The sequence below is a fragment of the Rhinatrema bivittatum genome, chromosome 3, assembly GCF_901001135.1.
Source record: "Rhinatrema bivittatum chromosome 3, aRhiBiv1.1, whole genome shotgun sequence".
NCBI lineage: Eukaryota > Metazoa > Chordata > Amphibia > Gymnophiona > Rhinatrematidae > Rhinatrema > Rhinatrema bivittatum.
Window position 1 is genome coordinate 368,075,678 of NC_042617.1, and position 14,887 is coordinate 368,090,564.

Here is a 14,887-nt window from a genome sequence, read left to right on the forward strand (position 1 = left end):
GTCAGGGCCCAGCGTTGGCTGTCTGAATCTAATTCCCCCTTTTCCCCCTGCCGTCGAAGCAGAGAGCAAAGATACACTAGAGCTTGGGAACAGATATAAATTTGTGCATGCAGGTTTATTTATTTATTAAAACATTTAGGGGCAGATTTTAAAAAGTACGCCTGATTTTATAAGATATGCGCGTAGCCGCGCATATCTTATAAAATCTGGGGTCGGCGCGCACAAGGCTGCGCAAAATCGGCAGCCTGCGCGCGCCGAGCCGCGCAGCCTGCCTCCGTTCCCTCCAAGGCCGCTCCAATTTTGGAGCGGCCTCGGAGGGAACTTTCCTTCGCCCTCCCCGCAACCTTCCCCTCCTTCCCATACCTAACCCACCCCCCCCGGCCCTATCTAACCCCCCCTTACCTTTGTCGGCAAAGTTACGCCTGCTGGAAGCAGGCGTAACTTTGCGTGCGTCAGCCGGCAGCCCCGCTCCGTCCTCCGGTCCCGGGGGCTGGTCCGGAGGCCTCAATCACGCCCCCGGGCCGGCGCCACGCCCCCGGGCCTGCCCCCGAAACGCCACGGCCCACCCCCGAAACGCCGCATCAGTGGGCCCCGCCCCCGATGCGCGTCCCGGGGCTTCACGCGCGCCAGTGCGCGTGGGCCTTTGAAAATCCGCCCCTTAGAGCCTGCATTATCCACAGATCTATCCGGGTAACAATAAACATTCATACTGTTGAAAACAAAGTACGAGTGTAAATCACAATCTCCTCCCACTCCCATACCAGGTTTTACGCACAGACGTGGCTTTGAAAATTACCTTCTTTGTGCACATCTCGCTGTCCACAGTTCCAGAAAACAGATATGACAGCATCTTTCCTGCAGAAACCAGAGACTTTGGGTATGAAGCCCTAATCCAAGTTGGATGCATCTGTTGCAACAGCAATTTATGAGATGAAATCTGGAAGCACATTCCCAAGGCCACCAAGCCAAACAGTCTCTGAACTGCTCCATGACACAGATGTACTCCTTTAGTGGCCCAATTTCACTGGGACATCAAGGTCCATTGGGCTTGTCTCATATGGAGATATACCATGGAAGCGACAAACTGTTAATGTCATCTAGCTTAGCATCCTCACTATGTTCCGAGATATCATCTGCTGATTCTACAAGAAAATTTCCTGGCACACTGGACATCAATTTCGTGAGCCTGCTGAAAGGGAAAAAAAGACCTTTGGGTCACATCTAACAGCACTGATGAATTCCAGTTGAGGTGATGGGCTTAAGTTGTATTTTGGATAATTCATGGGGAATCCTAGTGACACAAGACACCCAGACGGTGGTGTGCATTGATTTGTTTGCTCCTGCTTGATGTCCTCTTGACCAGCCAATCATCCAGGCAGGGAAACACATGAATTCCCAGTCTAAGTTGAAATTCTGTGCAGTGCTTTCTTAGCTTTTCTGGCTATGCTGGAACCCACAGGTAGGAGTTTTGGGTTGATGCAGGAGGAGGAGTTCCCAGCGTGCTGATACTGGAAACTGGAACCAGAACCCAGAACAGGAACTGGAGTCTGAACTCTGAATGTGAAACTTAAGCTGGGAAGTGGAGCTGGAATCAGGAGTGGGATTAGCGAGTGGAACAGACACTCCAAAGGCATGATTGGCTACAGTATTGCTACTGCTGTGTATATATGGGCAAGAAACTATCAATCAGTAAAGGAGAACAAAGATTAGAAAGATGTATGTTTTGATGCATTCTGACTCATGCTAAGCTGGCATGCTAACTGTTGATATTTTATTACCTGATATGGCATTGCCATTTTTTGCCACTGTAAAAAATTCCTTATTTGTATCTTGATTGCTGCCTTTTTTTTTTACCATTCTATTCTATGGGGTTTGGTTAAAGAAATGTTGCAGATGAGGCAGTCTTGAAACTTAAGTGTTGGCAAATGTTTTGGCTTCTAGGCCATGGTTAGCACTGCCATTACAATCTGAGCATTTTCCGTGCACTTCCCTTGCCTTTTTATTTTCCTTAGGGGATAGGCAGAGCAAATTTGTATGTCCAAAAAGGCAAACCGAAGCTTAAACATATTGCAGCGAGGCCAATAACTCATTCTGTGGCTTAGAGCACGATCGGCCCCCAAATGCCCCATTCTTAATCATGATCAGTATTCGCTGCTATTTGGCCTCCCAAGGCTGATGTTTTCAAATGCAGAATAACATTTTTGCAATTAAGCTCACCCATCCCTAATAGCAACATGCCATGATTCCCCTTTATGGCCACTAAATGGGTGAACTGAACATTTAATTTGTACAAGTCCATAACATAATTTTAGAGCTCCATCTGTTTCAAATAGTTCAGAAATAGTTAAAATTAAGACCTGATTAATTTTTTATGGCTGTGAGTGCTGGGGCTATGGAGGGAGGAAGGTTGGGGCTGGAGCTGCGAGGAGAAGAGTACCAGGTTTGGGGCTGTCTGGTGAAAGAATAACAAAGTGAAAACAGAATAGAAGGGACTTATTACTTTGAGACTTCTTCCACTGATGTCAGTCCAAATAAGATTTTATGTTATAAATCTATTTGTGTGTGTGTGTGCACATTATATGCATGTGATGTAGCCCTTGAAATATTTTGGTCAAAAGACCAAACAAAATGTCTCCTCTATGAAAGGTTGCAGACCTCTGCTGGCTTTTCCATGACATTGAAAGCTATATATGAATCACTAGTTTAATTTTTATATAGTGCTGAAAATGTATGCAGCACTGTTCAAGGGAAATTACGTCACTATATGAAAAGAACATACATGAGGATAAGGAAGATACCTGTCCCACAGAGCTTATAATAAAAGAGGGAGACTGGGAATACATGTAGGATACATAAGGATAGGAAGTAGTGAAGTACACAAAAATGGATGGGGCAAGATCAGGGTAGATGGGGATTTCAAAACCGTATGTGTCAGAAAAGAAGAGTTTTCCTTAAAAAAAAAAGTGCATTATCAGGATTTGAAGGTGGAAAGAGAAGGGGCCTGGTAAACTGTGAAAGGGAGGAGATTGCAGAGGGACAGCAAGGAATAAAACCTTGGAGGTGAGTGTAAGCCTACGATACAAAAGGATGAGAGGTAAGCCTATATGCAAAAAAAAAGATAAACAGGCCGATACAGTACAGTGCGCTCCGGCGTGCTATTACCCCTTACTGAATAAGGGGTAAAGCTAGCGCGTCGAAAACGTGCATCCAAACGCTGTATATAGGCATATAGGCTTACCTCTCATCCTTTTGTATCGTAGGCTTACACTCACCTCCAAGGTTTTATTCCTTGCTGTCCCTCTGCAATCTCCTCCCTTTCCTTCCTTTCCTCCCTTTCACAGTCACCCCTTACTTAATAAGGGGTAAAGCTAGCGCGTCGAAAACGCGCGTCCAACCCCCCCGAAACTAATAGCGCCCGCAACATGCAAATGCATGTTGATGGCCCTATTAGTTATTCCCGCGCGATTCACTAAGTAAAATGTGAGGCCAAGCCGCACATTTTACTTTCAGAAATTAGCGCCTACCCAAAGGTAGGCGTTAATTTCTGCCGGCACCGGGAAAGTGCACAGAAAAGCAGTAAAAACTGCTTTTCTGTGCACCCTCCAACTTAATATCATGGCGATATTAAGTCGGAGGTCCCAAAAGTTAAAAATAATAATTAAAAAAAAAAAAATTAAAATCGGCCCGCGGCTTGAAAACCAGACACTCAATTTTGCCGGCGTGCGGTTTCCAAACCCGTGGCTGTCAATGGGTTTGAGAACCGACACCGACAAAATTGAGCGTCGGCTGTCAAACTTGCTGACAGCCGCCGCTCCTGTCAAAAAAGAGGCGCTAGGGACGCGCTAGTGTCCCTAGCACATCTTTTTATCGCGGGCCCTAATTTGAATAATTTTTTTTTCTGAATCGTGTGCACAGGAGAGTGGCCTGTGTGCGCACCGGGAGAGCGGGCACTCGCCCGCTCTCCCGTGATTTTTACTGTATCGGCCTGAAAGTAGGCTAAAAATGGAATTAAGTCTTAGAAATTTCAATGTGGTAGATATTCAAGCTTATCCATCTAAGTAAACTTTAAAGGGATATTCAACAGCACGTGTTGTGTAGGAGGTGGATCTCGGGCTGAGGAAGGGTTGACGCAACCCATAGGTGAGGGTCTATGGGTTCCCCACCGTCAGCAGGCAGAGTGGGCTGAAACTGGAGGCCACTGGAGCTTCACCTATACCAGTCCTCATTCCCCTCGGGTTGAGCCTTCGGGTGCCGGGGCCAGCAGGACTTAGGCAGGCCTCAAGGTTAAGTACAGGTAGTAGATAGTTCAGCCCAGAAACAGCAGCCAGCAGGTGTCTTGGTCCTATCCCGGATGAGATATGGAACAGGAACTCAAGCACCAAGGAACAAGAAGGAATTGAAGGTGCCTGAGCAAAGGAAGGCCAAAGCCTTAATAGTCCGTGTCCAGAGGCATCACTGTCAAGCTTGAATGGAAGCTGGTGGCACTTGGAAGGTGTAGCAAGCAATGTGGAACTCTGGACTCAAAGTCTGAGGCGAAGTCATTCTTAGCAATGGTCAAGGCATGGAGAAGGCAGGCAAGGTCAGGCATAGCAGGGGTCAGGTTTGGAGAAGGCAGGCATGGTCAGGCGTAGCGATGGTCAGAGCCAGGAAGTCAATCAGCACACAGACGAGATGAACACGGAACAGGAACACGAAGTAAGGCTCACGAAGAAGCAACGAGTATGAGGAAACCAGGAACAGGAGATCAAGGAGACCTGTTGCAAAGGCAACGCTTCAGTGCAAGGCCTGAGCATTTAAGCGCTGAGGGAACGGACGTCAGCATCCGGGACCACAGCCAGGTTCCCGCCGTGGGCCCTTTAAAGGTTTCACTGGTGCACGCGCGCCTAGGGAGGGGTGCGGTGCCGCCGCCAGCATCTCTCCGTGAACCCCGCGGAGAGGCCCGACGGATGGAGGCATCCTGGCTGGAGTTCCTGGGAAGCAGAGCAGGGCTGGAGGAAGTCTGAGGTCAGGACTGGCGGCCCACCGCCGCCAGCGACAAGGAGCTGGGAGCCTGAAGCTTGAGTAGAGAGGTGAGAGGGCTGCAGTACGAGGCTGCCGCAGGTGGCGAGCATAACAGCATGGCTATGGTGCTGAAAATCCTCATAAAAGTTGATAGTCAGCCGGATGAGTACTTATCCAGCTAAGTAGCTTGTATGCTGCATAATATACATATTTATTTTGAACTTTTATATACCGATGTTCATGTACACAATTACATATCACATCGGTTTACAGTGAAACGTATATAGCATAACAGCTTTACAGAGAACAAGGGTTACAAAGAACTCGGATCCAGTAAAATAAATACAGGAGATACAAATACAAGATGCTAGCATTTGATGCCAAAAACTATCAACAACGTTTAACTGGATATAAAGAACCAAACAGATACTTAAAAAAAGGGTGAGGGAAAGGGTGAGCAATTAAACCCAAAACAATTGAATCAAAACAATTAGATGGGATAATGATGAAACGATGATAAATATGATAACATGTAGTATATAAAGAAGCATATTTTGCAAAAAAGGGGGTAAGCCTAGATCAGAGTTCAATCCTGAGTCCAGTCCTGACCTGTGAGAAGGTGTGAAAGAGAACGTTCGTCTGTTAGGGAAAACAGATAGTTAGAGTTGCTAGGCTAGACCAGTCATGATCGAGGGAGACGAATCATCTGATTAGGGAAATGCTTGCTCGAATAGCCAAGTTTTGAGCTTTTTTTCTGAAAGATAATGGGCATGGTTCTTGCCTGAGATCCGGGGGGAGAGCATTCCATTGTGGAGGACCAGCTGTCGATAGTGCTCGTTACATATTTTTCTTTTATTACTGATATTTATGTACTGTTAAGAAATTTGTTTAGAATCATATAACATGATAGAAAAATTATTTTTCTCAAAATGTATTTGAGGAAAATAATTTTCAAATAGTTTTAAAATCTTGCTTTAATTTTTAAAATAACCAAAGCACAACATTAAACACCCATTTCTCAAAAAAGAAAAAACATAATGATAAATTTATTAATGTGGCCCTTAGTGCTGAAAAATCCCAGATTCCCTCGGCACTACAAATTTAACCCTGGATTCATCAAAATGCTATAAATATTGCGGAAACAGCGCCCGTGATAAAAGGGGGCTAATTTCCCTGCTCCCGCATCACGCAATACAGAGAGAGAGAGAGAGAGAGAAAGAGAATCTCTGTAGAGGCCAACATGTAAGTTTACTATTTATACCACTTTAAGATTTACAAAGTAAACCAACAATCATAGCATAGCAACAGATGAAAAAAAATTTCCATAGAAACCCATATTGCTAGATTGTGTTTAGTCCTCATTATCGGAGAAAGGGCAAGAAATAAGAAATTATACCATTAGCAAGAAAAGATAAAGTATAATTAACCTAAATGGCCATAGATACTTTCCAATATTCCAACCCCACCTAAAACACACATGAAAAAAAAAACCAAAAAAAACCACACACCTATGGAACCTTATCTCACAAACAAAAAAATATGTGAAAACACCCCTACACAAATTCCAAACAAATAAAATGTCTTTCTAATAAATAATTTGCAGGGCAAGAGCTAATACTGTATGACAATACTGCAACTTGGTATCAGTGATTTACAGGGCAAAGGCATTTTCCTCTAATATGGTGATACTGCAGTTTGCCTACATGATTAACATGCTACCTGAAACTCTTAAACTTGTGGGGAAAAAGTCAGTTCATACAATGCTGAAGCTGCCCATGAGCTAGCTATCATTGTTGGCAATAATCACCCTCCATCCTTGTGTGATAAAAACACAATAATAGCGCTTTTAACTTGAAGCACCATTAATCTCTAAAATGAAGTATTGCTCCATAATGTCACATACAGACTGGTAATTTGTGTCTGTGTGTGTGTAATGTCCCAGCAGGCAGAATAATGCTTTTTTATGCAAACTTAAGGCCCCATGGCAAGGTCCCTGTTTTGCCCTGTAAACACCGGCTTCTTCAGGGGGTCTTATTATCTATGTTAATTAGAATTGCTGCTCCTTTACAAAAAAGCAAACTTCCAGCCCCTCCTGAAATCAAAGTGCTGACAACTCCACTGTGATTGCTGTTTCCTTTTCCTCGCCACTAAATGAGTTTGCAGAAACCAGGTTGTGGGTGATTTGAAGTAGTCGTTCTTCACAGCATTTGGGAAAATGAAAGAGCAATCACTCTGCGGTTGGCAACAATTTGATCTCAGGACTGACTGCAAGCTTGCTCTTTTGTGACATAATACAATTTAGATAAGTCCTTGTAATTAACACAGATGAGACCTCCTTAGTAGATAAGAACCCCTGAGGAAGCCAGTGTTTAACAGGCAAAACAAGGACCTTGTAGGGGGTGGAGCCTCAAGTCTGCATATAAAAAAAAATCATTCTTCTACCTGCTGGGACATCAACACACACAGTATGCAAAATTATAACGTGATACTTCATGTTGGAGATCAACAGGGCTTCAGGTTAAAAGCGCCATTGCTCACATAAGAGGATGGAAGGTTGTTATTGCCAGTATTGATTAAAACGTTTAAGCCAACTCATGGGCAGCTTTGGGATCGTATGAACTAGCTTTTTCCCACAAATTTAAGAGTTTGAGATAACATGTTAAATCATCTACGCATCACTATATTAGAGGAAAATGCCTTTGTCCTATAAATCACTAAAACCAAGTTACAGTGTTATCATACAGTATTAGAGTTCTTGCCATGCAAAGTATTTACTGAAAAGTAATTTTATCTGTTTGTAATTTGCGTAGGGGTGTTTTCACATATTTTTTTTTGTTTATGCACAGGACACCAGTCTATTTTTACCTGGTCTCACATGAAACTTTCCAACTGAGAAGGGTCAAAGAAAGTGAACTTATTCCCACAAAAGCTAAAGGCCATATTTTAAAAGCTTGACGCGCGTGCCGCGAGTATTTTCAAAAAGGCCCGGCCACACATAAGTGGCAAAATGCGCATATGCCAGACCCTAAAAAGGGGGTGGGCCAGGGGGGCGGGGTAGGGTGGGACGGAGGCCGGGCGGGACAGCGGCCATTAGCTGCTGTCCCGGGGAAGCAGTAAGAACATTTAAACAATGGTGAAAGGTAAGTTTGGGGGTGGGGAGGGGAGGGGAAGAGGAAGGAGGGTTAGCCTGGGGGTTAGGGAACTGGGGAAGGCCCCATTGCATCACCGTGCAAAATTTGCAAAAATTCAGCCCCCCTGCACGAGCCCGCACATGTGTGCACGGATTATAAAATCCGGTACGCACGTGCGCGCAGCCAACGGATTTTATAACATGTGCACTGATGTTATAAAGTTGGCGCATGTATGTTTTAAAATCCACCCCTAACCATGCATTTGCATAGGAAGTTAAAAAAAAAAAAGAGAAGCACCCAACACTTGGGCTATCTTCTCCAGAAAAATCTTCCTCCTAAGTTGCAAAGGATGAGCCATGACAGGAAAATCATCATGCTCTGACCATAGAAGGAAACATTTTTAAATTAGTAATATAAGCACATAACCAAGTTTCTGCCCAGCTCCGAGCTAAAGGAAATAAGCTAGGTCACCCTAGCAGAAATCTCATCCTGCGACGATTCCAAAAAGGCCAAGACATACAAGCTATTGGTGGTGAGGAGTATCCAATGCCCCTTCCTCTACATTCTCATTATGGACCCCTAACAGAATGGAACAGATTTTAGGTATCGCAATAGAAACCTCACTTAAGATTTGAAGCACTTCCTTCAGATGTTTCTTAAAAAGCTCTTGAGGAGATAACAGTCTAGTCCTACGAAAATGAAGGAGATGTAGATTTTTAGCCCTAAGTGAGTTCTGCAAAGTTTCTAATTTAGTATGTAACACCGGAATATCTTATATATGGACAAAGCTGGCACCTTGCAACACAGTAGCTTGTGTGCGTCCAAGTTTCCAATTCTTTCTTCATGGTCTGTAAACTTAGTGACTGCAGATTTTGTGAAGTAACATAACTGCAGAATAGATGTAGCGAACATATTCTCGATCCTAATAGATTGTTGAGAGAGACATATCCTTTGAACATGTCTGAAAAACATGTGTAGGTGCTATATAATCCCCTTATGCAATAAGGGGATTAGCCACCTCCACAACGCGCGTCCAACGCACGGTGAAACTAATAGCGCTCATCACATGAAAATGCAAGTAGATGAGACTATTAGTTAATCACCCAAAATGCAAAAAAATATGCGTCTAAAATGCAGTTTTGTGCTCAGAAATTAACGCCAGCCTAACGCAATGGAGCCTTCCCCAGTTCCCTCCCAGTCTGCTCCAATTAATTTCTGAGCACTCCCAAAGGTTGTACAGATAAGCATAAAATACCGCTTTTCTGTACATCCTCCTCTTTGATATCATTCCGTGGCTGTGCGCTGATTAGGAAAACAGACAATGATAAATTCAGCGTCTGTTTTCCTAAGCAGCAGACGGCCGTTGACAGCCGACCGCTTGCGGGCTCCCGCTGTCAAGGAGGGGGGCTGGGGGCGTGTAAGCACCCCTAGTGCCTCCTTGGCAACGCGACCCCTAATTTAAAAATTGCAGGAGAGGTGCCTGGGATCGCGCTAGGAAAGAGGGCGCTAAATACTCAGCTCCAGATTTCAGCGTTTTGTTGGGTTTTTTTTTTGCATCGGCCCCTTGATGTTTCAACTGTGTGCAAGAAAGGAGAACTTTCACTGGCACAGAGACCCATCTGAAGGAGAAACGCCAAGACCGACCTGAATTGGGAGGCCACCCTCTGCAGGGATGTCACGCCCTTAAATCCAGTGATATTACTTATCCGCCCACTCTTCGTCATAGTGCTAATCTCCAGATGTCTATCCATTGGGCACCAAACAGCATCTGGCAAGGTAAGTTGAGTGTTTCTGCTGGCCTCTCTCTTCCCCATAATGATAACAAGTATGAAAAAAAAATATAAAGGGAAAAATAGCAGCATACTCTGGAGCTCCTCTCAGTGTCCAGTTATGGCAGCCATCTTGCCTCTTCTCCACTTATAATGAATTTTGACTGGCACTTAAGTTTTCTAAAATTTCTCCACCCCTGAATTTCTATTGGTAAAGACACTAACTGCCTTGCACTGATAGTCTGAAACCTACTCTATGCTACAGGTAAATTCGCTTATACAAACAAAACCTATATTTAAAAAAAGTACTGGGATACAGCTTACTATAAAAGATTAAGAACTGAGAAAAAGAATTCAAAAAATGTGGTTACCACACATGGAATATACAGGAAACGAGTTCACAGTCCATGATAAAGCATAGATAATGTGAAAGAATGTCACTTGTATATAATGATCAATTACTATGGAAAATGGCTACTCTGTAGCTTTACCGGTACATTAAGATTGTACTTGCATTAGCCTATTTAAAAATCAATAAAAGCAAATGAAAGGTTAAAAATGAACTAACTGTTGTATGGATGACAGTATTAAAGAATTCTAACTGTAATGCCACATTCAGTGCAATAATGTTTCATTATGACACCATCACAATAGTTCAGTTTCATGTACAGAAAAAGATCAATTGACTTGTTTGGGTCTTGCCAATGGTCTCTAGCCCAAGACATCAATTTTCAACTGCAATAATTTTATGAGACAAGACTGAACATTACCAAGGTTAAAAAGCATTGCAAGAAATGATCTGCAGACTGACAACTATTCCATTTTCTTCAGGATGATATTCCATATAGTTCAGTAAGTGGACTTCTAAGAATTTGGTACCTTTTATCTGTACAGGCCAATTGTTCCAATTGTTCTTTCCAGAGGATATCATCTTCTGTTCTATTGAAGAACATCAACTTTATTTTCCTTAAAATAAAAATGAAGAGACAAAAGTTACCTAATACAAACAATAAATGTGTATGTACTTAGTATATATTGTTTCATATATAGAACATATAGAAACATGACTGCAGAAAAAGACCAGTCTGCCCATCTGTCCAATTAATTTAGCATTATAATTCTCATCACTTCCTCTTTATTTATCCCAAGCTTTCTTGAATTCTGATACTGTGTCTCCACCACTGTCACTGGGAGGTTCTTCTACATATCCACCACCATCTCTGTAAAGAAATATTTCGTAAGATTATTCCTGAGTCTATCCCCTTTCAACCTCATCACATGATTCCTCGTTCTAAAGCCTCCTCTCTGTTGAAAAATGCTCACCGTCTGTGCATGGAAACGTTTGAGATATTTGAATTTCTCTATCATGTCTCCCCTATCTCGCCTTTCCTCTAGAGTATGTGTGTTTAGATCTTTAAGTCTATCCCTATATGCTTTAGAACGAAGACCACTGACCCTTTTAGTAGCCACCTTCTGGACTGACTCAATCCAATTTATACCCTTATGAAGGTACGGTCTTCAGAATTGTACACAGTATTCCAAGGGAGGTCCCACCAGGGGAAATATCACCTCCCTAATTTTTGCTATTCACCTCCCTATGCAGCCAAACATCTTTCTGGCTTTTACCATTGCTTTATCCATCTGTTTGTCTGCCTAAAGGCATAATACGCCTAAATTAAAATAATAAATAAATAAATACAGTAAATCTGACAATTACCCCTAGCTCCTGCTCTTCCTTTGTGCTTAGAAGAATTTCACCTCCAATACTATATCTTTCTCTTGAGCTTTTACATCCTAAATGCATTACTCTGCATTTTTTAGCACTAGATCTTAGCTGCCAGACCTTAGACCATTCCTCGAGCTTCGCTAGATCCCTCCTCATGTTTTCCACACTTCCTGGCTGTCCACCAAGTTACAGATTTTGGTATCACTGGCAAAAATAAAACCTTTCCCAACAATCCTTCTGTTATGTCACTTACAAAAATGTTGGAAAGAACCAGTGCAAAGACCGATCCCTGAGGCACACCACTGGTAACATCCAAATACTGATTATCTGGTAGCCATTGACCATCCAGTGGTCAATGGCTACCAGATAATCATCCACTACAACATCAGAAATTCTTTCCCCGTTGGTAAGCATCAGGTCTAGTATTGCCCTCTCCCACCCGGGTTCCATTACCAACTGACAAAACAGTTCTCTTTGCAGAGAATCCAGGATCTCCCAGATTCTAGCAGATACTGCAATCAACATCGGAAAGCTTGAAATCCCCTAGCAGAAGCACCTCCCCTTTCACAGCAATCCTGTGAAAATCATCCATTAAATCTCTATGTATCTCCTCTTGTCTGTAATGGAGGTGTATATATTACATCAATATAAATAGGTGTTCTATTCCCTCTTTCCAGATTAACACATAGTGCTTTCGTCTTACCTCATAAGCCCAGCAATGCTGTTGCTTTAATAATGTTCTTTATATATAATGCCATGCCTCCTTTCTTCTTTCCTACCTGGTCCTTCCTGAATAGATTGTAGCTTGAGATAACTATATCCTAGTCATGGTTTTCCGTGTACCAGGTCTCCGTGATAGCTTATATATATATATATCTCATAGTATGGGGAATGAAATCCTGGATCTAGAGGCAGTCATGGAAGAAATTGATTTATAGATATATAGATATATATATATATATATATATATATATATACACACACACACACACACATATATATATATATATATCTATGTTGACAAGCAGCAATAAACAGATGGGACTGCCTAGTAATGGGCTGTCTTCCTACAAGAGAAAATAAAATACAACTGCCAGCCAAGATAAAGTTTGTGAAAAAAAATTACATTTTTCCTTTTAAAAGCATTTATTTTCAAACTTGAAACAGGAGAGACAACACAAAAACAAAAATGTATCTTAAGAGGGAGGAAGTTGGACTTCACTCAGTAAACAGAATGTGGAGGATGCTTGTCTAAACCCAGCATCCCATTGAAAAGCCACATCTAGACAACAGTAATTGCAAACATTTTATTTATTTATTATTTTTATATGGACAGAATTCCATGTTGCAGCCTTGCAAATACCTTTTAATTAGGCAGACTTTAGATCCAAAATTGCCATAGCCTTGGCATCCCTTCTAAGGTCAGACCTGCTGTAGGAGATATCAGATGTTTCACTTCTGTATGCAACCAAAAATGAATATTGACTCCACAAGAGGGACACTGACTTCATAAGATGGACGCTGACATGTATGTTTCAACAGAAAAACAAGATGAGGAACTTTTTACCAGAATGACAATATGTGCCCAGCTTATTTGATCTGCCTATTTACTAAAGGGCTATAACTTATTTCCATGAGCTAAGCCCAGGACAGGGACAGGCGAAAATAACTCAAATCTATCCAGAGACGAAAAACAGCCTATCCAAGAGCAGTTTATCATAAGAAAAGTGCTGACATGGCAGAGCAGCGTTGGTCAAGAGGTGACGGGACCAAGACCAGACCTTGGTATGGGGTGCCACAGAGCAGAAGCAGTGACACCCCGATGGAAAAGAGAAAAATGACACCATCCTCCCCTCTGCTTGCCTATGCATGAGTTGTTTACATATGCATGTATGAGCTGTTAAAATCAGCAGGGAAGAGGGAGAAAAGGGGAAAGTGATTGAAAGAAAGACTTTTTACTCCTGAGGATGACACCTGAGGCATCATCCCTGCCCCTCCTGGCAACAAATAATATATATATGTTAGAAAAGTGAACAAAAAGGAAGAGAAATAAGAAACAGATCTGGTTCTCAAAGGAGGTGTCTGATAAAATAAAAGCAAAAAGAAGAGCATTCAAGAAATATAAAGGATCTCAAAAAGAGGAACATAAGGAAGAATATCTGGTGATGAGGGAGACAAAGAAAGCAATCAAGAAAGCAAAAAGTGAGGCGAAAGAAAGGATTGCCAAAGAGGTAAAGAGAGGGACAAAACATTTTTCAGATGCATCAGAGAGAGGAGAAAGCTCCAAAGTGGTATAGTGAAATTGAAAGGCGACAAGGATCAATGTGTGGAGAGGGACAAAGAAAAGGCAGAAATATTAAACATTTACTTCAGTTCTGTGTTCACAAAAGAGGACCTGGAGAGGGACCGTCACTAATTAACAAGACATCCTAGCTCTTCCCATACATTCTCTTCTGTAAACTCTGTTTACAGAAGAGAATGTATGGGAAGAGCTAGGAAAACTGAAAGTGGACAAAAGCCATGGGGCCTGATGAGATTCATCCCAGGATACTGAAGGAGCTCAGAGATGTGCTGGCAGATCTGCTACAAGACCTGCTCAATAGATCCCTGGAAAGGAGAGTGGTGCCACAAGATTGGAGAAGAGCGGTTGTGGTCCCGCTTCACAAGAGTGGGAGCAAAAAGAAGACTGGAAACTACAGGCCGGTTAGCCTCACCTCAGTGGTGGGAAAATTAATGGAGACTCTGCTGAAGGAAAGGATAGTGAACTATCTACAATCCAGTGGGTTGCTCAATCCGAGGCAGCATGGATTCACCAGGGGAAGGTCCTGTCATGATTGATTTTTTTGATTGAGTGACTAAAGAATTGGATCAAGGAAGAGCGCTCGATGTGATCTACTTGGATTTCACCAAAGCTTTTGATATGGTCCCACACAGGAGGCTCATGAATAAAATGAGAAGCTTGGGAGTGAGCGCAAAGATGTTAGAGCAGATTACAAACAGATAGAAGGCAGCATGTGATGGTAAATGGAACCTACTCTGAAGAAAGAATGGTGTTAAGTGGAGTGCCACAGGGATCGGTGTTGTGACTGCAACTGTTCAATATCTTTGTGAGCGACATTGTGGAAGGGATAGAAGGTAAGGTTTGTCTATTTGAAGATGATACTAAGATCTGCAACAGAGTGGACACGCCGGAAGGAGTAGAGAGAATGAGACGTGATTTAAGGAAGCTTGAATGGTGGTCAAAGACATGGCAGCTAGGA

The 14,887-nt window shown here is 42.6% G+C and overlaps 1 protein-coding gene across 3 annotated transcripts in view; it reads right to left on the reverse strand.

Moving 5' to 3' along the window:
* LOC115087855 (cytochrome b5 reductase 4) overlaps positions 1–14,887 on the reverse strand; it is a 248,272-nt gene that overhangs the window by 33,397 nt on the left and 199,988 nt on the right. For all 3 annotated transcript variants that reach the window (XR_003855634.1, XM_029595499.1, XM_029595498.1), the window contains exon 14: positions 10,781–10,867. Coding sequence is in view for 2 of the 3 variants with exons in the window: in XM_029595499.1 (XP_029451359.1) it covers positions 10,781–10,867 (87 nt within the window). In the remaining variant the exon portion in view is untranslated. The remainder of the gene's footprint in view (positions 1–10,780; positions 10,868–14,887) is intronic.